The sequence below is a fragment of the Cornus florida genome, unplaced genomic scaffold (assembly GCF_030987335.1).
Source record: "Cornus florida cultivar Cherokee Brave unplaced genomic scaffold, ASM3098733v1 CherokeeBrave_3.0.0_Hap2_Chr08, whole genome shotgun sequence".
Classification (NCBI taxonomy): domain Eukaryota; kingdom Viridiplantae; phylum Streptophyta; class Magnoliopsida; order Cornales; family Cornaceae; genus Cornus; species Cornus florida.
The window spans coordinates 84,139,510-84,166,078 of record NW_026775578.1 but is presented as its reverse complement, the minus strand read 5'-3'; the positions used below and the strand labels follow the sequence as shown (position 1 = coordinate 84,166,078).

General features: G+C 37.6%; 1 protein-coding gene across 2 annotated transcripts in view; it reads left to right on the top strand.

The window, feature by feature from the left end:
- Window positions 1-13,435: 13,435 nt before the first annotated feature.
- Window positions 13,436-26,569, top strand: part of LOC132268234 (pseudouridine-5'-phosphate glycosidase) — a 72,245-nt gene continuing 59,111 nt past the window's right edge. The window contains exon 1 of one of the 2 annotated variants that reach the window (XM_059769051.1): window positions 13,436-13,720. In XM_059769051.1, coding sequence (XP_059625034.1) covers window positions 13,649-13,720 — 72 coding nt within the window. In that variant the 5' untranslated portion in view covers window positions 13,436-13,648. The remainder of the gene's footprint in view (window positions 13,721-26,569) is intronic. The other variant, XM_059769050.1, reaches the window with a different exon arrangement.

Genomic DNA, 26,569 nt, shown 5'->3' with positions numbered 1-26,569 from the left:
TATTTCAGGAAACTGTGAGCGAATGACATCCTCCAGTTCCCAAGTAGACTCAGCCTCATTGTGGTGACTCCACTGAACCCGCACTAAAGGAATAACCTTATTACGAAGAATTTGATATCGATGGTTGACAATACGACATGGTGGCTCCAAATATGTTGCATTCGGCTGTAACTCAATCTCACCAACATCGATATGCTGATACCGATCCTCATCTTGCAGAAATTTCCTCAACATGGAACACATTGTGCACAAGATCCAAATGATCCGGAAATGCGAATCGATAAGCAACAGCTTCAACTCGATCCGTAATCATGAATGGACCGATAAACCGCAGTGACAACTTCCCTTTTTTCCTAAAGTGCATTACTCCTTTGATAGAAGACACTTTGAGTAGAACCTGATTTCCAACCTGAAACTCCATGGCACGAGTACGACGATTGGCATAACTCTTTTGCCTACTCTGGGCAGTACACATGCGATCCCTAATAAGAGCAATCTTTTCAGAAGTATCCTTAATGAATTCAGGACCCAAAAATCCGCTCTCACCAACCTCTATCCAACAAATAGGGGATCGACATGGTCGGCTGTACAATGCCTCAAACGGTGCCATACCAATAGTCTTCTGGAAACTATTATTATACACAAACTCTGCCAGTGGCAAATAATCCTCCCAGTGGCCCTTGAAGTCAAGAACACACGAACAGAGCATATCTTCCATGATTTGATTAACCCTCTTGGTTTGACCATTTGTCTGAGGATGATAAGCAGTACTAAGATACAATTCTGTGCCTAAAGCCTGCTGAAAACTTTTCCAGAATCCTGACACAAAGCTCGAATCCCTATCCGATATAATCAAAAGCGGAATGCCATGTAGCTTCACAATCTCTAAAATGTAAAGTCTCACCAACTGCTCCGATGTGGAGTCAGTACGAATAAGCAAGAAATGAGCTAACTTAGTCAATCTATCCACGATGACCCAAATAGAATTGTGATCCTTGAATGAATTAGGCAATCCCTCCACAAAATCCATAGAAATGCTCTCCCACTTCCACTCTAGTATAGGTAGTAACTGTAGAAATCCTAGCGGCCTCTGATGATCAATCTTGACCATCTGACAAATACTACATTGAGAGACAAAAATAGCAATGTCCTTTTTCATACCTGCCCGCCAAAACTGCCGCTTCATATCCTGATACATTTTATCTCCTCCTGGATGAACAGAAAACTCAGAGTGATGAGTCTCAGTCATCATATCCTTCCTCAAATCGTCAGCAGAAGGTACCACTAAACGTCCATTATACCTCAAACCTCTATCAGTCCCAACATAGTAAAATGGAACCTCCCCAGAAGCTATCTCTGCAATTTTGTCAATGCACTGCGGATCCGTGAGTTGTGCTTTCAAGACCTTATGAATGATTGAAGGTGTAACTACCATACAAGCCATAAAAGTATCAGAGAACTCATCAACTGACGTCAAAGCCTTCCACTAAGTGGTGAATAAAGCAGAAAGAGTCACGTAGGGTCGACGACTGAGTGCATCTGCCACCACATTCGCTTTCCCTGGAAGGTACTATATAGAGAAATGATAATCCTTCACAAACTCTAACCATCTGCGCTGTCTCATATTTTGCTCCCGCTGAGTGAACAAATACTGCAGACTCTTGTGATCACTAAATAATCTGAAGGACTCTCCCAACAGATAATGCCTCTAAATAAGTAAAGCAAAGACCACAGCTGCCAACTCCAAATCATATGTTGGATAATTAAGCTCATGAGGTTTAAGCTTATGAGATCCATACGAAATTGGTCGTTCCTCTTGCATCAAAACACACCTAAGACCATGCAAATAAGTATTTATGTAGACAACATACTCTATCCCGCTCTGTGGAGTAGACAGAACCGGTGCAGAAGTCAACTTGTTCTTTAGCTCATCAAAAGCTTTCTGACAGTGTTCATCCCACACGAATCGTACCCCCTTCTTAGTTAGGTGAGTGAGTGGTCGTGCTATCTTCGAGAACCCCTGAATAAACCTACAATAATATCCTATCAATCTGAGGAAACTTCGAATCTCGGTAGGTGAAGTAGGCTGTCCCACTCTACCACTGCTAAAACCTTAGCTGGATCTACCGTTATTCCCCTTTCTGACACTACGTGACCCAAAAACTTCACTTCCCACTGCCAAAATTCACACTTCTCGAACTTGGCATATAACTGGTGTTCACGAAGCGTCTGCAACACTATACGAAGATGTCTAGCATGATCGTCCTCTTACTTAGAATAAATCAAAATATCATCAATCAAGACGATGACAAATTGATCTAAGTAAGCCCTGAAGACTCTGTTCATTAAGTCTATGAAGATGACTGGTGCATTAGTCAACCCAAAAAGCATGACATGAAACTCATAAGAACCATATCTAGTGAGAAACGCTATCCTAAGAACATCTTGCTCTCTAACCCGAAGTTGATGATATCCAGAATGAAAATCAATCTTAGAAAAGTATGTAGCTCCTTTCAACTGATCAAAAAGATCATCAGTTCTGGGCAAAGGGTACTTGTTCTGAATAGTCACCTTGTTTAACTCCCTGTAATCTATACACAGGTGAAGTGAACCATCTTTTTTCTTTACAAACAAAACTGGAGCTCCCCAAGGTGAAGTACTCCTATGAATAAAACCCTGACTAAGCAATTGCTAAATCTGATCTCTCAGCTCACGCATCTCCACTGGTGCCCTAGCAATAGGTGTAGCGCCTGGAGCTAAGTCAATCACAAAGTCTATCTCTCGACTAGGTGGAAACCCTGGAATCTCCTGAAAAACATCCGAAAATTCCTGTCTAATTGGTACGGTCAACTGATACTGCTGTAGAGCAGCGTCTACCACCTGAGAATATGTAATATAGGCTGGACTACCGGTAATAGCTCACTTAATAGACCACATAAGGCCCTTAATGAAACTATTACGTTTCTTCTCCTCTATATCCACCTCCTCTGGTGCAAATAGAGACAAGCGCGTGAATTGATGCTCATACTCTGCCACCGTCATGTTCCCCTGCTCTAGATTAAGGAACTCAATCTTCATAGTTGTCCTGACTGCATAAGGAAAGTACTTCTCATTGAAGCGAGCACTGAACTAATCATAAGTCAATGAAGTCCTCTCCTCTGTGGTGGTAACTAACTCCCACCACTGTAGTGCATCTCCGACCAGCTTGAATATAGCAAACATTTATTTCTAAACCTCCGTGCACTAAACCATTTGAAGATGTCGCTCGATATCCTACTTCCACTGATGAGCTATTTTCGCATCGGTGGAGCCTATGAACTCAGGTGGGCTCCCCTTTGTGAAAGAACTCCTAGCCTTTTCCCAAGGATCAGTCGGAACCACTGGTGCTGGTACAAGTGTCTACTAAACCTGTGGTTGATTCTAAAGTGTAGCTGTTACCCCTACTTCTATAGCCCGAGCAATGAGGTTATTCATATGAGAAGGGTACTCTGGATCTCCTCCCTAACCCTGACTCTGCTGGACTTCCTCCTGTTCTTCGTGAAACTAACCATCATCCTCCTGAAACCCTGGCAATTGCTGCTCTTCTTCCATTAGTTAATGTTGTAAGCGATCTTGTTGCCTACGTGCCACTCTCCTTTGCCGCCTATTTCCTTGCATGTTCTATCCTTTTCTAGCGTTAATCATACTGTTAACATAAAAAGACAAACATCAGTACGATTTTAAATGGACCGTAAAAGAATACAACAAATTCTAATCTTAAAGCTCTAAACAAGATAACACACTACGCGGAAGTCTTAATACGAATTAACCATAGAGACACTGAACTTGGAGTGCTTTGATACCAACTGTGATACCCCTCGATTCTAGAGCTACGGGTGATCAAGTCCGAGCACAGATCCGAGGGATACCAAATAATTAATATTTAAATGAACACGGAATACAAAATGAAATAATAAATAAATAATAAAGGCTGAAAAGATATCTAAAATTTAATCCTTAAAATTAAATGATTAAAATCTAATAATCCAAAACCTCCATAAATATCCTCTACTAATTAAACAACTCCGGAATCCATCTAGTGGACCCTTATTAAACTCCCAAACTGAACGGTAAACAACTGAAATAAAATCTAAAGCTAAACCATGAAGAGAAATCCTACGTCGTCAGAAAAGTGAGCGACAGTCTCTGCTCAGCACGAACAAGCACTACACCTAGAACTGACGAACACCTGAAAAATGATAGTGGGTCAGGCCCACGAGCAAGTTCTATACTACTACAATCCAAACAGAGACCCGATACGTATGTACATCCTAAACAACTCAACAATAGCTATATAATCCATACATATATATATCCACACTAAGGGACTCTCACTGGACTACAAAGAGGGTCTCAACCTGAATAGAGGCAACATGTAAAACGCACCCAAAATGGGCATGTGTACCTAAGCCTAACAGGGTATACCTTTACCATCATAGCCAGCTATGCATCCCAATGCATATACGCTCCCTAACCGCCGATCCTGAGACTCAAGCTTATATCGAGGTACCATAATCATATATATATATAAATCATATCATATCCATCTATAAGAAATCCAATTAGTCATTCAAGCTTGTTCAGCCGATCTGACTTAAATATAAGTAGGATTTTATTTTATAATCCATTCCCTTGTTCCAGAATAGGTAGGATTTAGTATTTTGAAACTAATCCGTCCCCAATATGCTACCATCCCATACTGGTGCATATTATCCAAACATCCAACAATTGATAATACAGATACTAATTGTAAACATCAATTAATCCATAATAAGCAGAATCAAAATATGTAATTGAACATGCTTGTTTTATACCACTCCACAATCACCCAAGAATTGATAATACATATAACATATGTAAACGTCAATTGATCCATAATAAGCATATTATAATTATGTAATCTAACATGCTTATACTTTACCACTAAAACATGAATAAACTATAAATCCATTCACAGAAAAATTGCTACAAATAAGGTTAAGTAATTTAAATCCTCCACCTCCAAAAACAGTATACCAAACTATGTATGAATTTTATACTGCTCAAGCTATAAACCCTAGGTGGTTCATTATCCATTATCATGCTCTCTGGAGCTTTATCAAGACCTTAGATATCATCTAATTTCCCATGTATAGCCTCTGATTACCCTCGGAAGGTCAGAAAACAAACCCAGGATAAAAAAATAGGCTAAAAAATCAAGAAAAATGGTGAAAAGCAGCCTTTAGAGTGTGTAGAGCCGGGTCCCCCTTGTGGGGAGCTGCCTCTTTGATTGGGGAACTGTCTCCCTTCTAAAGGGAGCAGGCTCTCCTCCTATTTGTGTCAATTCCGTTTTCTCCGGCGACTTCCAGTTCACCCGTCCTCCATTGCTAAGGTTCCTAGATGTGTGAACTAGGTCCCAAAGTATTTCAGAAGTTATTTAGATCCATTATGCATTAATTAAACCAATTAAAAACAGTGTTTAAGCATGGTAACTTAAATTCAAGCAATTAACAATTTGTTACTACAAAAACTGTTTTAATCGAATTCAACCTGTAACCTAGATTAACTTAAAGTTATTTACTCCTAGAATTGAACTAGGTATGTAAAGAACACGAGTCAAAGGGAGAGAGTTAGATATAAAACTTGCCTGTGAGATTTTGAATTAAAAATCACAACGCAGTCTTCCTAGATTTTTTCGGCGACTTCCAATTACCATCAAGCCTCCTACTGCTCTGGTTCTAACCCACAATCAACCTCTTCCTTCCTCCTTGGTCCGACCTTTAATCTACGGTCGAAACCCTAACTGGTTCTCTCTGTTTTTCTCTTAAATCTCTCTCTGTTTCTCTCTGACTCTCAGTACACGTGAATAGGGTTTTTGTTTCACCTTTGGCAGATGTATCCAAGTATATATAGGCTTATACAAACACAACCCTAATATGAAGTATATTGAGAGAAAGAGAAAGAAATATAATTAATTATTTAGCTAAGTCCGCTAACTCCCTAACGTGACTTAAGAAAATAAACCCTAATTTGACATGATTTACAATGATATAATTAAATTACCCTCAACCTAATTAAATAATTAATGATAACAAATAAATAAATGTCCACATACGCATACATTAATGAAAACAAATAATTAAAACAAATAATTCCATTAAAGAAAACAATTACCAATTAAAGAAATAATTCAATTACCAATTAAACAAATAATTCAATTAAATAAAAACAATTAAACAAATAATTCCATTACCAATTAAACAAATAATTCAATTAAATAAAAAAATTAAACAAATAGGCAAATAAACAAATAAGCAAATAAAATGCACTAAAACAATTAATTAAAATGCTGAGACTATCCTTTTAAAATTAGGGGTATTACATCAGTGATAGGGACTTCATGACCAGTTGTACAATTGGTTGTGGGACGAGCCTATCACAAGTGTTTTAAACTCAGTTATATAAATGAATAGAACTATGGGGGTGTATACTTTTATTAATTAAAAATTAAAAACTACAAGTACGGAAAAAAAATTAAATTACCTAACCATGTCCAAAGCCTCCCATTTTTTCTCCCATTGAAGGCGTTTCTTTACATTCTCATAAGTCCAAAAACTAACAGATTGGACATCCCCTTTGCTAGGTCATTTCACATCAACTCGGATGAGATACAGTAAATGAATTCAATGAGATAAAATAATTAACATATAAATACTTTAACATATATAAATAAATATAGTGTTTAAAAGGTACAGTAAACGGGATTCCCTCAGGTTTCTTAAGTTGTACCAGAGGTTTGAGGCAAGGCTTTTCTTTGTCCTAACATACTATGTTTTTTAAAAGTAACACATTCAGTAAAAAAAATTGTACCTGCAGAAAAATCAAACAACCTGCCGAACTCTGTCTTTATTTTCCCTTGCCCACTGGCTTTTTCAAGGGTTCAACCAAATGTTTATAAATATAATCACACCAGTTGTAAGTCTTAATTGAATCAACATAGTTCACAGATTCAAACTCCCTTAGGTGGGCATTACTCTGACCATTTGGCCTAAGGACCATTGCACATGCAAATAGAACAAATGCTCGTTTAAAATCATCTCCAACATTGAGTTGTGTAACCTTGTTATGCAAAGAACTTCGGTGCATCCCTCCCGAATCACGATATCCACATTTATCTATCTATTCCGCTTCAACATTAGAACCTTCCGGCACGTCTGTCTCCCATAAGGCAAGCCAAATATAAAATTGACATCATATGCCGATATAAAGATATATTCATTATAGCCAACTCTAAGAGGACCAGTGTGGCAGTCGATGTTACTAAATATATAACAAAAAAGGTTACAATCAAGATGCGAGCATTTCAAGTTTAGCAATTGCCTTCATCTTTTCAGCACCAAGTTAGGATACACATTTGACAAATTGATCGATCAAGCATCTGTGCCAATTATTATGATTTTTCTATAGATGAAAGTTCAATTAAATGATAAATTACAAAACAAAAATAATATAAACAAAGAAGTGTGCCTCTAATAATTAAACAATAATAGGAAGGAAGGGAAAATGACATAATACCTTATATTTGTGGGCTTGTTTTGGTGCATTTTTTTTCCCTTTCCGCTTGTTCTTTTTCCCACTCATCCTTGAAAGGTCTTTTTTCACTTTCACTTATTTTAATCCAAAGCTTTCCGGCATCTTTACTGATTTGTGTATAATCAAGTCTTCCCCAATCCTTAGAAAGGTTTTCTGTTTTGCACTTATCTTGATAGTATTTCCTGAAATTATAAACACAATAAATAATTACAAATTTTAATAGATTTAAATTTTTCCAAACTTTATTGTTTAATTACATTGTCACTTGCTTTCATACATCAACATATATATAACTAAGGCAAGAACATTGGTGCAATACATCACTTTAAAAAATATATATAAATCAAAATTAGTAAAAAAAAAAAAAAGTTAAAATTAGTAACAAGGATCTTCATAACCTAGTTGATAACATCACACTTCACAAAATAAGTCCAGCACAAACAATTTTTTGGGTACTTTTTTAAATAACTTATCTTATTTATTTTTTAAGTATTGAGATATGTTCTAAAACTTTGTGGGTGGTGGTTCATTTCAATATTTTCTTATTCTACTACTTTCTAATCAACTTTTGTATCAATAAAATAAATACATTCAATAAAAAATATATATGAATAATATAATTTATCATTGAGTAAAGAAAAAATTAAAAATTATAATAGAATACATGAAATTTATAATAATTTGATCCCATTGTCATTAAGGGTTTTGAATATATACCTAAATTTGAAGAAGCAAGGTCTATGATGGCTTGCAGTTCCTTCCTTCCGCTTTAGTTTCGAACTTCCTACATTATTTCAAACTCTCACTCTACTTCGATCCACAACTAACCTTTCTATGCTTCAAATAAGCTCCACCTTCAATCTCATCGGTACTACTTGATGATTGAGACGAAGAAGTAGCATAAGGAGAGTACGAAGCATCATCATAATTACTTTCACTATCCAAAGTAATTCTTTTTCCATCGCATTTCGACACATCAGTCTTCCTTTTTAGACCGCGTTTGGGAAACTTTTTTTTTTTTTTTTTCATTTCCTTTGGCTTTTGTTGCATATTTTTTCTTTTTTTCATTGCGCTTGGCCACGTGCTTAATCTTTCCCATTTTATATTCCGAGTTTATGAGTTCATAATCAGAAGTTGCACTTATAAAACGGAGATCATAATAAGACTTTAAATAAATTTACAAGCTTAATGCCAGGTTTATCACATCCATCATCGTATTTCGTACTGCCTCGGAGTTGCAGGATCTCAAATTTTACAGGCAGTATATTGCAGGATCTAAAATTTTTTGTGGCAAAATTTAATTTCAAATAATATGTTGAATTGTGCCCCCCTCTTAAACACAGAAGGACAAGGCACATACCTACTGTCTCCATTTGGCTATGTCCTTTTTCATTTAACAGTAGACCGCGTTCAGATGCAACAATTACACAAAAAAGTGAAATGTTACACAGGTCTTTTAGTAAGCTTCTTTTTTTTTTCTTTTTTTTTTTTTTTTTTTTTTTTTTTTTTTTTTTTTTTACCACCATTTCTAAGTAAACATCATAAGAGTCTAAAAAGTAATATCACCATTTATAACAAGGTAACATTACCACCTAAAAAGTGAATATTGTTGACAGCCAAATACCTCATAATCCCCTTCAAAATCCTCATTAAATTCACATGTGACTATTTTTCTGAATGCTCTATTTTTTATGATAAAATTTAACTTCAATAAAACATAATTAATATGTTGAATTGAGTTAAATTTATGTGTAACATTAATTTTTTAGCACTATGTAACTAGCCCAAATTACTACCTGTTATGAAGATGTTAATCATAATCTTGAGATCAAAATGATAAAGAAAATGGTCTAAACCTCTTTTATTATACAAAATTCTACTATGTTATTTCCAATACGAGACTTGAATACACACACACACACACATATATTGTATATATTAAAGGTCTCTTATATTGAGTTGTTAAACATTGAAATCTGTTACTAATTAGACTATTTTAGCCATTCCTTCTGGGCATTACCATTTTTTAAATAAAATAAAATACGCAGCCAGAAAAAAGTTAATGAAGTTAGCAAGTTGCATTGTAACCATTGTTTAGTTGGAACATTCAATGAAAAGAAAAGCTAAAAGCTCGAGAGCTCATCTTATATGTTCTACAGGTTTTTTAAAGCTCGACTACCCATCTTATTTGTTTTAGGGTTATTTAAAGCTTGAGAACTCATCTTATACGTTCTACAATTTTTTTTTATGATGTAATCGATGGTGAATCAATATGGAATTAAAGTGGTAGAGATGAATTTTAGAGTTGAAGAAAATACAGTTTCTGGATTGGTGAAGTTGATACAGTAAACAAAGATTTTAATATGAAATTAAACATAGACAATGCTAGAAAGGACTCACTAGTAATCTTGTTGCAAAATTGGACCTTCTTTTGTTAAATCATGCTTTCTGATTTTGTTGTTCTCTGTTCAAAACCCTTGCTTGAATTTAGGGTTTCGGGATAGGTGAAGTTGATACATGATAAGTGCTCAAATGTTGCACATTTTAGCACCTAAGCTAGGGAAGTTTAGTCCCTTTATCTATCTTACTTTCCCGTTTTAGTTTTAATTTGTGTTTTTGCTATTTCAGGTCAATAATGTTCAAACGAGCGACAAATAGTCTATTAAAGCCTTTTTGGAGTCAAGAAGAAAATCTAAAAAAAGTTTAGAAAATTACCTTGGAGCATTCACGATTGATCGCAGATTCTTCACGATCGATGGAAGGCGACGTCAACGTTCGTAGCCACGTTAGCAATGGATAAGGCCACCACATCATCGTTCGTTCAAAGTCAAGATCGATCGCAGAATTCCACGATCGATCGTAAGCCACGTCAGCAGATAAGGCCGCCAGTTGTCAAGATAAGCCCTCTATGTCAGCTACGATCGATCACAGAATCCACGATCGATCGTGAATTTCTGCGATCGATCGCAAATTGCCTGGAAGAGAGTTGTTTTATTTTCGACTTCACCTGAACTTCACCTACCAAATGGCTGCGAGATTAGATATTTTTGGGGTGTATTCTTCTGACTTGTATGGCACTCCAAGGAAAGGGGAAATGAACCATTTGTAAAGGATCTTACATAATTTACATTGTAATTTTTATATTTTTATTAGTTTTCTCTCTAGAAAAGTTAGAGATTAGGGTTTTGGGAAAAGAGTATAGTGGAGGCACCAATAATACATCTCAAGATCTACATACTCTCTCTCTATAATTCAACAAAAAAGAAGAGGAAAAAGATGAAGCTATGTTTAGGGATTGCCCTTGAGGGTTCCATGACCACGTCCACCTTTTCCATGATTGGCTAGACTTCTCCTTGGGGCTTGGATGAGCCCCAAGCTTGTAATCTAAACCCTTATCTTTCATCTTTTTGGGGACTTGTTTCTTGTGATTAGTGCAATAGCCTTGTGTATAAAATGAATCTTAGGTTCTCCTTTGATTTTTATGGTTTAATTCTTCCTATTAATTCTCTTTGTAATTACATGTTGTCTTATTTGTGATTATTTGAGAATTGATCTCTACACTAGATTCTCTATGTTGGTTACATGTCTATGTGTGATTAATTAAGGATTTAGTGATTGCTATGCATGGTTTTTATTGGATGGATTTGTCAATTAATTTGATGGATTATGCTTAAAACTTTTGGGTTGTTTTACACATTAGTTTACTTATTGGTTAGGTAGACAATCTATGCTTGAATTTGATAGTCCATGGCTTATTATTGCAAATTCCATGATATTCTAGATTGATGTGTGTTACAATTGTTACTAATTTGATGGGTCTTACTTAAAACTTGATGTGTTGTGCTACACTTAATTTACTTGTTGGTTAGGAAGACAATTCATGCTTGAATTTGATGGTTCATTCTTAATATTGCAATTGGTAGCTACATTTTGTTCACAAGAAGGTTTTCCCTAATTAGTTGAAAGTATGTGGTTTAGTGAATGAGCTTGGTGGTGATTCCAACACCCTAAGACCTCTCTTCCTATCATTCAAACCTTAGCTCACTTTAGTTTAATTTAATTGCATTTTAGACTAAATCAACCAAACAACCCCTTTCTTTGCAATCTTGTGAAACATTAGAGTCAAAGTGAGATTCCAACTACGTGTTTAATCCTTGCGGATGATCCCTACTCGCTATACTTCATTAGTAATAGTAGTTGTTTTATAAATGTAAATTTGACTAAAAAGGCTTCCTAAACCACATTTATATTTTGACATTGTGAAGCGACCTCTCACTTGAGCGTTGTCAATATAGCAAACAAAGATTTGAACATACACCTGTAATCTTATTGTGAAATTGGACATTCTTCCCTAAAATCCTGCCTCAAGCAGCTTTTGTTATTCTATGTTCCAAACCCTCTTTGGCCTTTTATTTTGTTTAGGGTCGAATTTCTGATGATGACTCATCTGTTTTAATTTCTTGGGTTAATTACAACCACACCCCCTGAGGTTTACTTTATTGATAGCCAGATGAAAGTTAGGCCTTTTTTGAACAATAACATCCCCTCAAGTTTGCTCCCTTTAACAAAGACACCCCTACATACTATGACACATTATAAAATGACTAAAATACCCTTTGACTTATTACTTGACCCATTAAAATATTAAGCTACCGATTTAACCTCCTAAGTAACTTTAAAATACTAAACTACCCTTTTCATCTCTACAATCTGCACAGAATACATATATATATATATAGAGAGAGAGAGAGAGAGAATGGGGAAGAGGGGAAGAACCAACTCCATTGGCGGCACACCACCATAACCATGGCTACCCTTGATTTTTAATTTTTTTAATAAAAATCTGACTCACCCTCATTTTCTTCCCCAATCACCCTATCTTTGCCATTTGCCTGCAATCCATGACATCCCAATTGAACCCACGAAGAACCCAATTGAATGACAATCTCAAATTATAGCCACCGCTATCTCTTTAAATTAAAAATCAGAAAGGAAATGGAGTTACGAGTCTTTTGTTTTGAATCGGCACGTTGAGAAATACTTCACTAGTGGCGACATCGAGATTGTCCATGATGCATCATCGTTGTTGCTCTGGTGAAGGTCATCTTGGAATTTCCACCGTTGGGATGACCCTATCAATTAGCTTTTCTTAAATTTCCTCGGTGACTCAATCACCATCGGCGCCTTGATGCAGTATGTTCCCGGCGGTGGGTGGGTGATTTTCTTCTGGATCTTCTCTCTATATCTATATCCTATTCCCTTTGTATATGACGTAGTATGTGTGGATGATGCAGTATGTCTGTATGTGTATGTTTGATTAAGCCTAGTTCTATTAATTTCTCGAAAGTAATAACAAATGTGGTTAATAATGGCGATGATGGGTGGTGAGTGATAGTGGTGGTGGAGGTTGAGGTTGAGGTTGAAGTTGAGGTGACAGTGGTGAGATGGCGGAGACGGCAATGGTAGGGCAAGAAAATTCTGGGTCTTTGTTGGTTTGTAAGGATAATTTTGTCATATAAAAATTATGATATTGTAGTTTAAAGATTAATATTTTATTAAAGGATAATCTTGTATTTTTTCATAATTTAAGGGCCTGTTTTGATCAAATTTATGACGGGTCTGAGTGTTTAAAAATGAGCCAACTTTCATTCGCGTTAATAAGGTAAAGCTCAAAGGATATGGCTATAATTAACCCTAATTTCTACTTCTTCTTCTTTTTTAATTTTTTTTTTTTTTAATTTAAATTTTTTAATTTAAATTTTTTTTTGGTAATAAGCTTACTCCGTATAAGTCAACGGAAGGTGGAACACCAATGGAAAAAACCATTTCTATGGTCAGCGCACCGTAGGTTTAATCACTTCAGAGGACTCGCACCCGGAACAGACACAGATTAGAATTGAATAGAGAGAGGAGAGGGATTAAGTAGACGAAGATAGAGAAGGAGAGGGGGGAAACGTTTTACCTCCCAACTCTTTTTCTATCTCGCGCACATTTCTGCTGCTGCTTGGGTTTGTTTTGAATCTCACCCTCTCCGAGAATGGTTTCTTCGGCTCTCTCTCGGCTAGCTAACCTCCAAAAACATTTTAACCCTGTAGACTCGCTCAGGAAGGTATCAATGTACTACTTGCTGTTTCTCTCAATCCCAATTTGATTTTGTGCTGTGTCTGTTCTGACAAACTTTTTCCACATGAACAAGTAAATTACAATTGTATATTATTATTATTATTATTTTTGGTCAAAAAGAAAGAAACTGAATGTTCTGCTTTCTGATAGATGCTTGAGAACCTATTATTGTTTGTTAATCTGATTGCTAACTTTAAATCGCTTGCATTCATAGTAGCAAAAATCTGGAATATTGAGAATTATTTTGTGTTTTCAATGGAATAATTTGTAACTCAGGACTTAGTTGGGAAAACATAGGACTTAGTTGGGAAAACATTTGGAATTTATGTCACGAAAGCATGAAGAGCAAGAAGAGTAATAGATAAGAAAATTAAGGATTGGGCAGTCATTTTATATTTATTTCGATTAAATTGGGATTTTTGAACATAGTTTTCTATATACAGGATATTTTGGTTCCCATTTGTTTTATGAATTGGGAAACTGTTTGGCAGAAAAATATATTTGCCGTCCTTTGGTCCAAAAGTGGGCTGTGAACCAGTCGAATAAAAGTATCCCCACTTTGGCGGTCAATGGCTACAAAGATCAAAAGATTGTTGAGGGTCAGGAATGACCCTCTCTTAATGTTCAAATTGCCTTTAACAAAGGGATTTTACAGTTGAAGAAATGGAAGAAGAATATTATGGAATAATAAGAGTATTGTTGCTGATGGAGACTCTGTTTTGCATCTCCCACCACCTGTGTGGGAAAACACTGAAACAGTTGGAATTGATACCCCTTTTGGCAGCAATCAGAGTGTCAATTTGTGAAGAATGAACCACATTGCTTTATTATGGAAGAATTACACAGATATATATAAATACAAGAGTAGACCTACGTTAGGCTATACTAGGTAACTCTCCTTACTCTCCTAAATTAAGAGCAAAAAATTAGGATCTAAATTACAATCATATTTGTACAGCCACTATTCCAACTCTTCCCCTCGAGCTGGTGCAAAGATATTTTGCATCCAAAGCTTGTCCACAATCTGATGAAAAATTGTGCTAGATAATCCTTTAGTAGCAATCTGTTTAGAGGATGGAACGTATGGAGTGCATACTTGTCCTGAGTCCAATTTTTCCTCGATTAAATGTCTATCCACTTCCACATGTTTGGCCTGGTCGTGATGTACTGGATTATGAGCAATATTTATAGCTGCTTTCTTATCACAGTATAACATCAGTGGATCCTTCCCTTCTACCCTCAAATATGAGAGTATCATTTTCAGTCTGATTAGTTCACATATCCCTTGAGCCATAGCTCTAAATTCTGCCTCTACACTAGAGCGAGCAACCACTGGTTGTTTCTGTTGAAGATTTAATGGAGGAATCAGTGGAGGAAAATCTTTCAGTAATTGATGTTGTTTCCTATTATTGAAGATTTGGTGTTACTAGAGGAATTAGTGGATAAAAATCCTCCTTGTTTCGTATTTTCTAATGCTTTCCATTCTCATAATTTATTATCCTATATAAAGGAGCCTCCACCATTGTATTGTGTATGAATTGAGAGAGTATTATAAAAGTGATGTAGCCCTTTGGGCTCTTTGTGCGGTGGATGTAGGCCCTAGTGGCTGAACCTAGTAATATATATGTGTTCTTCTAGTTTCATTTCTCTCTTTACTTCTATTTCATTATTGATGTTGAAATATATAAATATTTTTATATAATTGTGGAGCAAAATCCTCCACCAATCACGGTGATCTGGGCAATTTCCTTCCAACTATAAATATTTCTATAAAATGGTGGAGCAAAATCCTCCACCAATCATGGTGCCTCATTTGACTATTGTACACCTTCCATATTTTCTTGTCTTTACCATGCCTATATATAGGCTCTTTGTACTGAAACAAAAATAGATCTGAATAATAGAAATGTAGCCCTTAGTGGCTCTTCGTTCATAGATGTAGGCCTTAGTGCCGAACCATGTAAATCTTTTTGCTTTCCATCTTTTGCTTATTCTTGATTTGTATTTTATATTTGCTCATCCAAATTTTAACACGGTGTTAGAGCCTAGATGTTCTTGTAATCCCATCTATAATTTGAGGGGAGTATTGATATTATTATCATGGAGCATATTCACTATGTCTTCACTCTTCACATTCCATTTCCCGGCATAGTTCCAGTCCATTTCCCGCATAGTTCCGACCCATTTCCTGGCTTAGGTCTAGCCATTTCCCGGTTTAGTTCCGATCATTTCTCTGCATTATTCCGGCTTTTCCCGACGTTGTTCCGTCTTTTACCAGTATTGTTCCGGCTATTTCCCGGCTTAGTTCTAGCCATTTCCCAGCTTAGTTTCGTCCATTTCCCGGCGTTGTTCCGGCCATTCCCCCGTGCAGTTTCGGCCATTTTCCCCAGTGCAGTTTCGGCCATTTTCCCTGGCAAGATCCGGTCAATTTCCAGGTTTTGTTCTTGACACTTTCTCATCATCTTTCGAGGCGTTTCTTTGGCAAGTTGTACATTCATGATATTCATGCTTCAACTTGAGGGGGAGTGTTGAAATATATAGATATTTCTATATAATTGTGGAGCAAAATCATCCACCAATCACGGTGATTCGGGCAATTTCCTTAAAAACGATAAATATTTCTATATAACGGTGGAACAAAATCCTCCACTAATCACGGTGCCTCATTTGACAATTGTACACCTTCCATATTTTCTTATCTTTACCATGCCTATATGTAGGCTCCTAGGAAGCACGGACACTCCAAAATGGGCGAAGAATCAGTGTTTGACATGCGTCGGACACGCCAAAAAATGTGTCTGGAATTTTTTATTTTTTTTGAATTTTCGGACACGGCACGGACACGGCATGGACACTCCGCGGACACAGCATGGACACTCCGCAGACACGGACACGGACACGGCATGGATACTTCTGGAATTTTTTTTTTTTTGAATGCTGATATGTTCTTTTTTTTCTTTGTTTTGTACTACCCTTTTGGTATTGTAAATGGTAAAAGTCCTAGGTCAAATGATGGATGGGAATAGATGATAGTACACTGACTTGTTTTTGTATCTTTTTTGGGGACTAGCCTTTAGGTTTTTGTGAATGTTAAGTGTTAATAGTAAAGTCATGAATGTTAATAGTCCTTTCTGTCTATGCTTTTGTATTTGGAGTAAAGTTGCAATGATGATTAAATGATACTAGTTATTATTCTAATGTCTTATTTTTTATTTGGTTTTATAATTCTGCAACATTGTTCTTTTATAGTTTATTAGTTATGAGTTATGATTTGTGTTTTTTTTTTTTATTGTGAGGTTGATGAAAAATAGTAACACTCAGTAATTTTTAAAGTACTACATCATATATATATATATATATATATATATATATATTCGCCGTATCCGTGTCCTAATTTTTTTGGATTTGCCGTGTCGGTGTCGTGTCGTATCCGTGTCCGTGCTTCTTAGGTAGGCTCTTTGTACTAAAACAAAAATAGATCTGAATGATAGAAATGTAGCCCTTAGTGGCTCTTCGTCCATGGATGTATGCCTTAGTGCCGAACCATGTAAATCTCTGCGTTTTCCATCTTCCGCTTATTCTTGATTTGCATTTTATATTTGCTCATCCAAATTTTAACAATTTACAATAGTTTCTTACTTCTCCACGTAACTAAATTCCCTTCTAAGAAGGTACAATAGCCAGTAGTTGACCGCCTATCAACCATGGATCCAGCCCAATTGGCATCGGTATATGCTTCTAATTTCAGCTCCTTATCTTTCCGAAATAATAGTCCCTTGCTGGATGTCCCTTTCAAGTATCTGATGATTCTATAAATTGCATTGAGGTGTAATCTAAGTGGGGCATGCATAAACTGACTCACTACAATTACTGCATAGGCTATGTCCGGTCTTGTATGTGACAAGTTGATCAGTTTTCCAACCATTCTCTGGTACATTCCACAATCAATCATTCCTTCTTCCTTTTTTCCTCCTAACTTGTGGTTGGGTTCTATCGGAGTATCAATGGCTTTGAAGAAGATCTTGGGTGTATTTTTGTTGAGAAATGAAGATCCCTTGCTTAGATCTAGCAACTTCAATTCCAAGAAAATATCTTAGTTTTCCCAAGTCCTTGATCTCGAATTCTTTTGCTAAATAAATCTTCAACGCCATCATTTCTTCAGTGTCATCACCCGTGACAATAATGTCGTCTACATATACAATTAAAGCAGTGACTCTTCCAATGGAGGACCTTTTTATGAATAAGGTGTGATGACCTTGACTTTGAAAGTACCCCCTTTTTAACATTGACTTAGTGAACTTCCCAAACCAAGGCCGTGGAGACTGCTTAAGGCCATAGAGGGATTTTTTTAAAGTTTGCATACCTTATTTTCGCACGATTTCAGCTCATACCTCGTTGGAATATCCATATAGACTTCTTCTTCTAAGTCTCCACGGAGGAGAGCATTCTTCACATCAAACTGGTGTAGAGGCCAATCCTTATTTGCTGCCAAAGATAGAAGAACTCTAATTGTATTCATTTTCGCCACTGGGGCAAATGTCTCATGGTAGTCTATTCCATATGTTTGAGGGTACCCTCTGGTCACTAGCCTTGCTTTGTATCTGTCCAAAGTGCCACCAGCTTTGTATTTGACTGTAAAAATCCATTTGCAGCCCAATGTCTTTTTCCCTTCTGGTAAATCAATAACTTCCCAGGTCTGATTTTTTTTGAGCGCTCTCTTCTCCTCGCTCATGGCCTCCCTCCATGGTTTTGAGGTTAAAGCTTCTTGAACAGATGAGGGAACTTGCTGAGACAGAACTTGAGAAAGAAAGGCTCGGTATTGTGGTGATAAACTCTGCATGGATACAAAGTTAGACATGGGGTGTCAAATACAAGTTCGAACCCCTTTTCTAAGAGCAATGGACAGATCGAGGTCATTATTGGAATGAATTTCTGAGCTAGAACCAGAATTTTGATTATTTCATTACTTGTTTCAAGGCTGACAATTGGAGCTGGTGAGGTGATGATGGACTTTTTCCTCCTGGAGTACACGTTGTAAATGGGAGTCTTAGGTCTCTCGGCTTCTGCTTCTTCATTTGTGGGGAGACTGGACGGACTATCTAGAGGTGCAGTAATCGGTTCACTAGGAAGTGAATTAGGGGTAACAATCAGGTTAGGGCCATTGTCATTTTCTTCGGCACCTTCCATAACTTCAGCAACTTGGTTATTTTTGTCTACAACAATCTTTCCATCCGTTCCTCCAGCATTCATAGTTTCTTAAATTTCCAAATTCCACCACCTATCTTCCATTTCTGATCCATTCTCCCCCTGAAGATAGGAATTCCCAAAGTAAGGCTCACTTTCTACAAATGACACATCCATAATGATATATGTCTTCCTTGTAGGGGAAATGAACCACACTACTTTATTATAGAAGAATTACACAGATATATATAAATACAAGAGTAGACCTACGTTAGGCTAAAGTAGGTAACTCTCCTTACTCTCCTAAATTAAGAGCTAAAAATTAGGATCTAAATTACAATCATATCTGTACAGCCTATTTACAGAAAGAATAATAAGTCAACTATTCCAACACAGAGATTTACTGAGGACTGCAAGCATGGAAAGCAATAAGGGGAGTGGTTTATGGAATGCATTGAAGGGGCAAGTCTGTTGGGGCTGACATGCGCAGGAGAAGACCAGCAAGTCCATGAGATGTTTCAAGAGGTGGATATTGAGTGGGCCATGGTGAAGCACGCTGATGTAGAACACAAAATCTCTGATACGAACCTGATGTAGAACAGGATAAGATAGATAGCTCTGCTGTGATACAATATTAGAAATTGAGTGAAAGGAGGAGATGAGAATTAGAAGATGAGACGAGACTAGAAGAAAAGGGAAAGAGAAACAGATGAAAGGTGATTAGCAGCAGAGTGAAGAGATAGGCTAGGCTGATTGAGGGGTAAACAACAACAAGAATAAGGGAAGAAAAAGAATAGAGGGAAGACCTCTGGGTCTCAATCCAAAGCTATATTCAAAACTCTGATTAAATGAGTTACATATGTGCCTATTTAAAGGCCCCAAAAAGTTTCCTTAGTCACTAAAGAAATACAAAAATCTAGGAGTCCTTCATGGCTAAGTTTCCTTAATAAAATATAAGCTTCCTTCATGGCTAAGAAAACAAATAAAAATGGTAGTCAAAGCAGTAAAAAATTGCAGCCTCGTCTGGAATCTGGATTGCAGCTTAGGATAGCCTAGTGTAGCTTTGTAAGCCAACATATGCTCTGCGTCAATCTCCCCGACTGAGAAGAACTTTTTTCTCATGAGTAAACTGGTGGTACTGCTTTGAATCTGGATGACCTTTCCATTGAACAAGATACTGATAAATTTTTCCAAGATGTGTGACATCACTTTGATGGTTAAGAAGATCATCAATCTGGAAGTGTGGTAGAAGTGCCTTGATTAGGTAACAAGTAATCCACATCAAAAATTGAATTAATACTCATATCTGATGGCAAGTCAGATAATTATGCATTAGGTCATGTTTTATGAATAAGGAAAATAGGTCCAATGACTTGGGCATTCAAAGTCTGGAAGGAGTTCTTAGGATAAAATTGTGGGTTCACACGAATTAGAACATAATCTCCTTCAATGAATGCATGATTCCTACCATGAGCATGTGCAGCAAGTTCATAATTTTTCTTACTCAAAATGATTTCTCGATGCGTATGGGCATGAAAATCATGGACAAGTTGAACAAATGAATGAAGAAATTCAAGCAAAAACAAATATGGAGGCCCAAGAATATGATCAATGGACTGGCATGGGAAAGAATTATAGATAATTTCAAAATAACAACTAACAAATTAGTCAAACTAGTGTAACATTCTCCATTATAGGCAAAAGCAAGTCCCACAAATTTAGGCACTTCACAACAAGATACCTAATCAATTATCCTAGATTTCGCTTTATTACTTCAATTTGTGTAATGGTGAGAAAGATTTCAAATTTGTTCCTAAAATGGTCCAAAGTGTCCTCCAAAAATAATTTCTGTATTTGACATCCCTATCTGACACAATGACAAATTTATCTTGAATGAAGTAATTATTTGAAGATTTATTACTTTATTGTTTCGATTCAACACACTCCTTAGGAGTAGAGCAATAATGTGGGAAATTATATGTTTGAGACCCTGGGCTTGAGTTAATGAGGTTATGGATGGGTGGTAACTTAGATGGAGGTACCTTTGGTGTTACATCCATAGTTTCATTCATTTTAGTGACTTTGGGTGGTGGAGATTCCAACACCTTATCAGATGGAACACAAGGAATTTCCTTAGTTACTTCTTTTACCAAAACATGTTTTTCATCACATGGCTGAGAAGAAGACATATATGGTGCTCTAGAACCCGTTTCTAATGGTCTTGTTGGTTTGGCTGGATTTAGCAATATAGTTTTACCACTATACTTGATGACATAAGTATTGTCTTTGTTATAATGGATTGCACCAACGTTAAAACCCAAGGACGACCAAGTGAAACATGGCTACATTTGTAGGTAGGACATCACACCATATTTTATCATAATAGACACCCATTTGGATAAGAACTAAACATCCCTCTAAAACGGTCAAGGAAGTTCCATTTATGCAGGCAATCTATGGTTGTACTGAACTTCCTTTATAATGATTATTTTGACAAGCTTTTTCCCTGCATTTAAGAAATGTGCAAAATATGTGGGTATTCTGCCAACCATCCTTTTCTAAGAGAAGAGATGGAATGCACATTATGTCGTTGTAGGTCTCAATTTTCATCTGCTTTTCCATGTGGCCAGGAAATAGTCCATTCTCATCTAGATCATCTACGTATTCAAGTAGATTTTCGCATTTTGAGACTCGATGTGGTTGGACAACTAAATGTCTCCTGATAATAGGACTTTGGTTTATACTTTCCCTAAAGTTTGGGTTATTTCATGTGAAGGTCTTGAGATGATCCTGGAGTAGTAATGGTGTCATGATGATGGTAGGTAGACTCGACATGATAACGGTCGTGATCGTTTCTAATGTCATGTCTAGGTCTTGAGGAAACAATTGTGTAACCCCTAGTGTACTCAATGGGGCATGTTTCTGCAAATAGAGCGTGACTTCTTTGTTTCAGTGCAGGCTGTGTATAGGATAGATCACGAGCAATCATGTTAATCTCAATTGGATGGTATAAGCATAATGGTTAGGGACAAAATGCTGTTATAAGACTCAATTTTTTTTCTTAGTTGGTGTACTCACATACACATGCCTCCACTGAGGCTTGAACCCCTGACCTCCCTTTGGGAAGTAGGGGTTTGGTACCGCTAGGCCACTCGCTTGTTGGTTATAAGACTCAAATTGAATTTAGTAAACCAGACTATGAACTACCAAAATGCACAAGTACGGAATTGGAATGCAATGGAGGATAATTATTTCAAAACTCGTGCACAAGGTGTGTGTTTAGGTGCAAAAATCTAGGTGATTCGGTGATAGGAAAGGGAAGTATAATAGGTAGTGGAGAGAAATGAGGAGCAAATGAAGAAAATAACTGGCCTGAATGATGAGTAGGTTCAACTAGGACCTTTTTGCAAATTTCTAGGCTTACCAAAACATATAAAAGTACTAATCACAATTTTGAAGTGGAGTACAGGTACCGTTTCCGAAGTGCAACGCAACTCTGAGAATAATGCTCCAAAATGGCTCCACAAAACTGCAACAAATTTTCTCTTCTGCCTTTTCTTTCTTTTGCTTTTCTTGGTGGCCTGTGAGGTTCATTACAGTTAATGGGCTTCAATTAGGGCTGTGGTTGGCTTGAAACAGTAGTGTTTCTAGGTTGAGCCAGCAGGTTCTGATGGGTGATACAGATGGTTTAGGTTAGGTTGTGATGAGTGGCAGTGGTTAAAGATAGTCTGGGAGGTGGTTTGCGGTTTTTTGGGACTTCAATGGATTTTTTTAGGTTTGAGCTTGTGAACAGTAGATGGGTTTACAGTTGATGATGTTAAACGGTGGTTAGATTTATGGTGAGGATATAGTAAGGTGGGCTGCAGGTGATGGTTTTAGTAGGTGGTGATGGAGTGAAATAACAAGGTTAAAGCTTTGATGGTTGTTGATTAGGGCTGGTAATTGTGTGGGTTTTGTTTAAGGGAAGTGATGGTTTAAGGCTGATGATTTAGGTGGAGAACAGTAGCAGATGGATTTGGGTTGTTGTAAACACTGACAAAGAATGCTATGGATCCTTTGCTCTGATACCAAATTTGATATAGAACACAAAAGCTCTGATACCAATTTTACGTAGAACAGAATAAGATAGATAGCTCTGCTGTGATATAATATTAGAATTAGAGTGAAAGGAGGAAATGAGAATTAGAAGATGAGGCGAGGCTAGAAGAAAAGGGGAAGAGAAACAGATGAAAGGGGATGAGGAACAGAGTGAAGAGATAGACTAGACTGACTGAGTGGTAAAGAACAACAATAATAAGGGAAGAGAAAGAATAGAGGGAAGCCCTCTGAGACTCACTAGTCTCAATCCAAAACTCAATCCAAAACTATATTCAAAACTGATTATACGAGTTACATATGTGCCTATTTATAGGCATCAAAAAGTTTCCTTAGCCACTTAGGAAATACAAATATCTAGGAGTCCTTCATGGCTAAGTTTCCTTAATAAAATATAAGTTTCCTTTATGGCTAAGAAAACAAATATAAATATCAGTCAAAACGGTCAAAAAATGCAGGCTCGTCTGGAATCTGGATTGCAGCTTAGGATAGCCTAGCATAGCTTTGTAAGCCAACAAATGCTCTGCATCACACACGAAAAGTCCTTGCTGGAAGGGGGAGAGGGAGCTCAAAAATCTCATTTCTTATGTGATCTATGAGGGGAGAGGGGGAGGAAGTGAGAAGAGGAATGGTGGGAGAAGGGGAGGGGGGTAGGGAAAGATTTTGTGTCTGTATGAAGCTGAAAATTGTTTCTTGGAACGTTTGAGGCTTAAATGACTCGAACAAGAGGGCGGTGGTGGAGGCACTAATTCGTAAATGGGAGGCGCAAGTGGTATGTTTGCAAGAAACTAAGGGTTCTTCTTCAGATAGAGAGATGAAAGGGCTGTGGGGAGGTCGTTTCATTGAGTGGGAGGCGATTGATGCTGTGGGAACTTTGGGGGGATTGTGGTTCCTTGGGACAAAAGGTGGGTCTCAAAGGTTGACATGTGGAAGGGGAAATCTTCTATCCCCTTGTTGTTCTCGTTAGAGGAAGATGGGTCTCAATGGATGTTTTCGGGTGTTTATGGGCCGGTCGTGGATGTGGAAAGGAGGGAGTTGTGGGAGGAGTTATACGGTTCCGTGGTGTGTGGGATGGGACTTTAGTGTTGTTAGGATACCCAATGAAAGATCTACAGGAGATTGTTGGATGACAACCATGAGGGATTTCTCAGACTTCACCGATGGTCATTATCTTTTAGATCTTCCGAGGAGGGAGGCCATTTCACATGGTCTTGCGGACGGGACGCCCTACGTTGTCTCGACTAGACATATTTTTTATTTTTGCAGATATGGAAGAGAAGCTCCCAGATGTGGCTAGCTTTAACGCTAGCGGTTTCGGACCACAAACCTATTCTACTTGACTATGGAGGGGTAAGGAGAGCAAGAACTCCATTCTAGTTTGAGAATATGTGGCTTCGTGTTGGGGATTTCAAATATAGGGTCTGTTCTTGGTGGACTAGTTATGAAGTTAGGGGCAACCCAAGCTTCCAACTTGCTTCCAAAATTAGGATGATGAAGGGAGATTTAAAGAAGTATAATAAGGAAGTGTTTGGGAATCTCGAATGGTGGAAAAACAGAATCCTTCTTGAAATCTCTGAGTTGGATAGGAAGGAGGGTGAGGGGGGCCTTAGCATTATTGAGGTTAGTAGGAGGTAGAATGCAAGGTTGAGTTTGGAGAGATTGTGAAGATGGAGGAAATTTTATGGAGGTAGAAATCTAGAGCTCTTTGGTTGAAAGAAGGCGACCGTAATATGAAATTCTTCCACCGCTTGGCGAATGCCCATAGAAGAGGAAATCATATTGGAAGGCTTCAGATTGATCGAAATATGGTGTCCAGGGATGAGGAGGTTCGGGCTGGTTTTGTTTCTTTCTTCAGCAGTTATTCACGAAGACAGCTTCATGGAGACCATTGTTGGATAGGCTTGAGTTTTCAGGTTTCTTGAGTGAGATGGTGATTGGCTTGAGAGGCCATTTGGGGAGGAGGAGGTTTTGGAGGCTTTGAGAAGTTGTGATGGTGACAAAGCCTCGGGACCGGATGGATTCACATTGGCCTTTTTCTAACAAAATTGGGAGGTGGTAAACACGGAGGTGATGGGAGCTCTTGGTTCTTTCTATTCGAATGGTGTATTTGAGAAGAGCCTTAATGCTTCTTTTATCACCATTGTTCTGAAGAAGAGTGGTGCCTATTGAGGCAAAGGATTTCAGACTGCTTAGTTTGATTGGTGTGATTTATAAGATTTTTGCGAAAATATTAACCATCCACCTGATTTTGGATTCGGTGTTGGTCGCTAGTGAGTGTGTGGAGTCCAAGGTCAGAAGTGGTGTTCCGGGGATTGTTTGCAAATTGGACATCAAAAAGGCCTATGATCATATTTATTGAATTTTTTTGATGTATATGTTGGAGAGGATGGGATTTGGACATAGATGGAGATCATGGATTTACTCGTGCATATCGACAGCATGCTTTTATGTCTTGGTGAAGGCTCCCTTGCAAGTTTCTTTGCTAGTTCTCATGGGTTACGCTAGGGAGACCCTTTATCCCCCTTTTTGTTCATTATTGTTATGGAGGCCTTTAGTAGGTTGATGGGGAGGGTAGGGGAGTTGGGTCTTATTCGAGGTTTCTCGATAGGAAATTTTCCTAACCAATTATCTATATCTCACTTGCTTTTTACTGATGATACTATTGTTTTTTGCAACGCGAGGGTGGATATACTGAGTTTTTTGAGATGTGTTTTGGCTTGCTTCCAAGTTGTTTCAGGTTTAAAAATCAAACATTGGGAAAAGCGAGTTGGTGCTAGTTGGGGAGGTTGACGAGATTCATGATTTAGCGAACATTCTAGGGTTTGGTCCGATCTCCTATTTGGGGCTTCCCTTGGGTGCCTCGTCCAGAAGAACTTCAATTTGGGATCTTGTGGTTGAGAGAGTTGAAAGAAGACTTGCAGGTTGGATGAAGCAATACCTTTCGAAAGAAGGGAAAATTACTCTTGTTGAAAGCACTCCCTCGAACCTCCGTACTTACTTCATGTCTCTTTTCTCGATGCCTATGTCCATTGTTCAGAGGTTAGAGCAGATTCAAAGGAAGTTTTTGTGGGGTGGAAAGGGTGAAGAGTTCAAATACCACTTGGTTAACTAAGACAATGTATGCTCCCCTTTTAAGAAGGGTGGCTTGGGTATTAGGAGATTGGAGCTGTTCAACAAGTCTTTGCTTGGAAAATGGCTTTGGAGATTTGGAGGAGAAAGGTCTAGATTATGGAGGAGGGTCATTGCCTGCCGATTTGGGGAGGGAGAGGGAGGTTGGGTGTCTGGAGAGTTGAGAACTCCAACGGGTGTGGGCGTGTGGAAGCTTATCCAAAAGGGTTGGGACGAGTTTTCAAAATGCATCCGGTTTAAAGTTCAGAATGGGAGACATATTAGGTTTTGGGAGGATTGTTGGTTTGGGGATGTTACCTTGGTTCGTAGGTTCCCTAGACTTTCCAGGATCTCTACGAGTAAGCATTCTCTGGTTGCTGACTGATATCGTCTTGATGATGGGAGGTTGACTTGGGATGTGCATTTCATAGAGCGTTTCATGATTGGG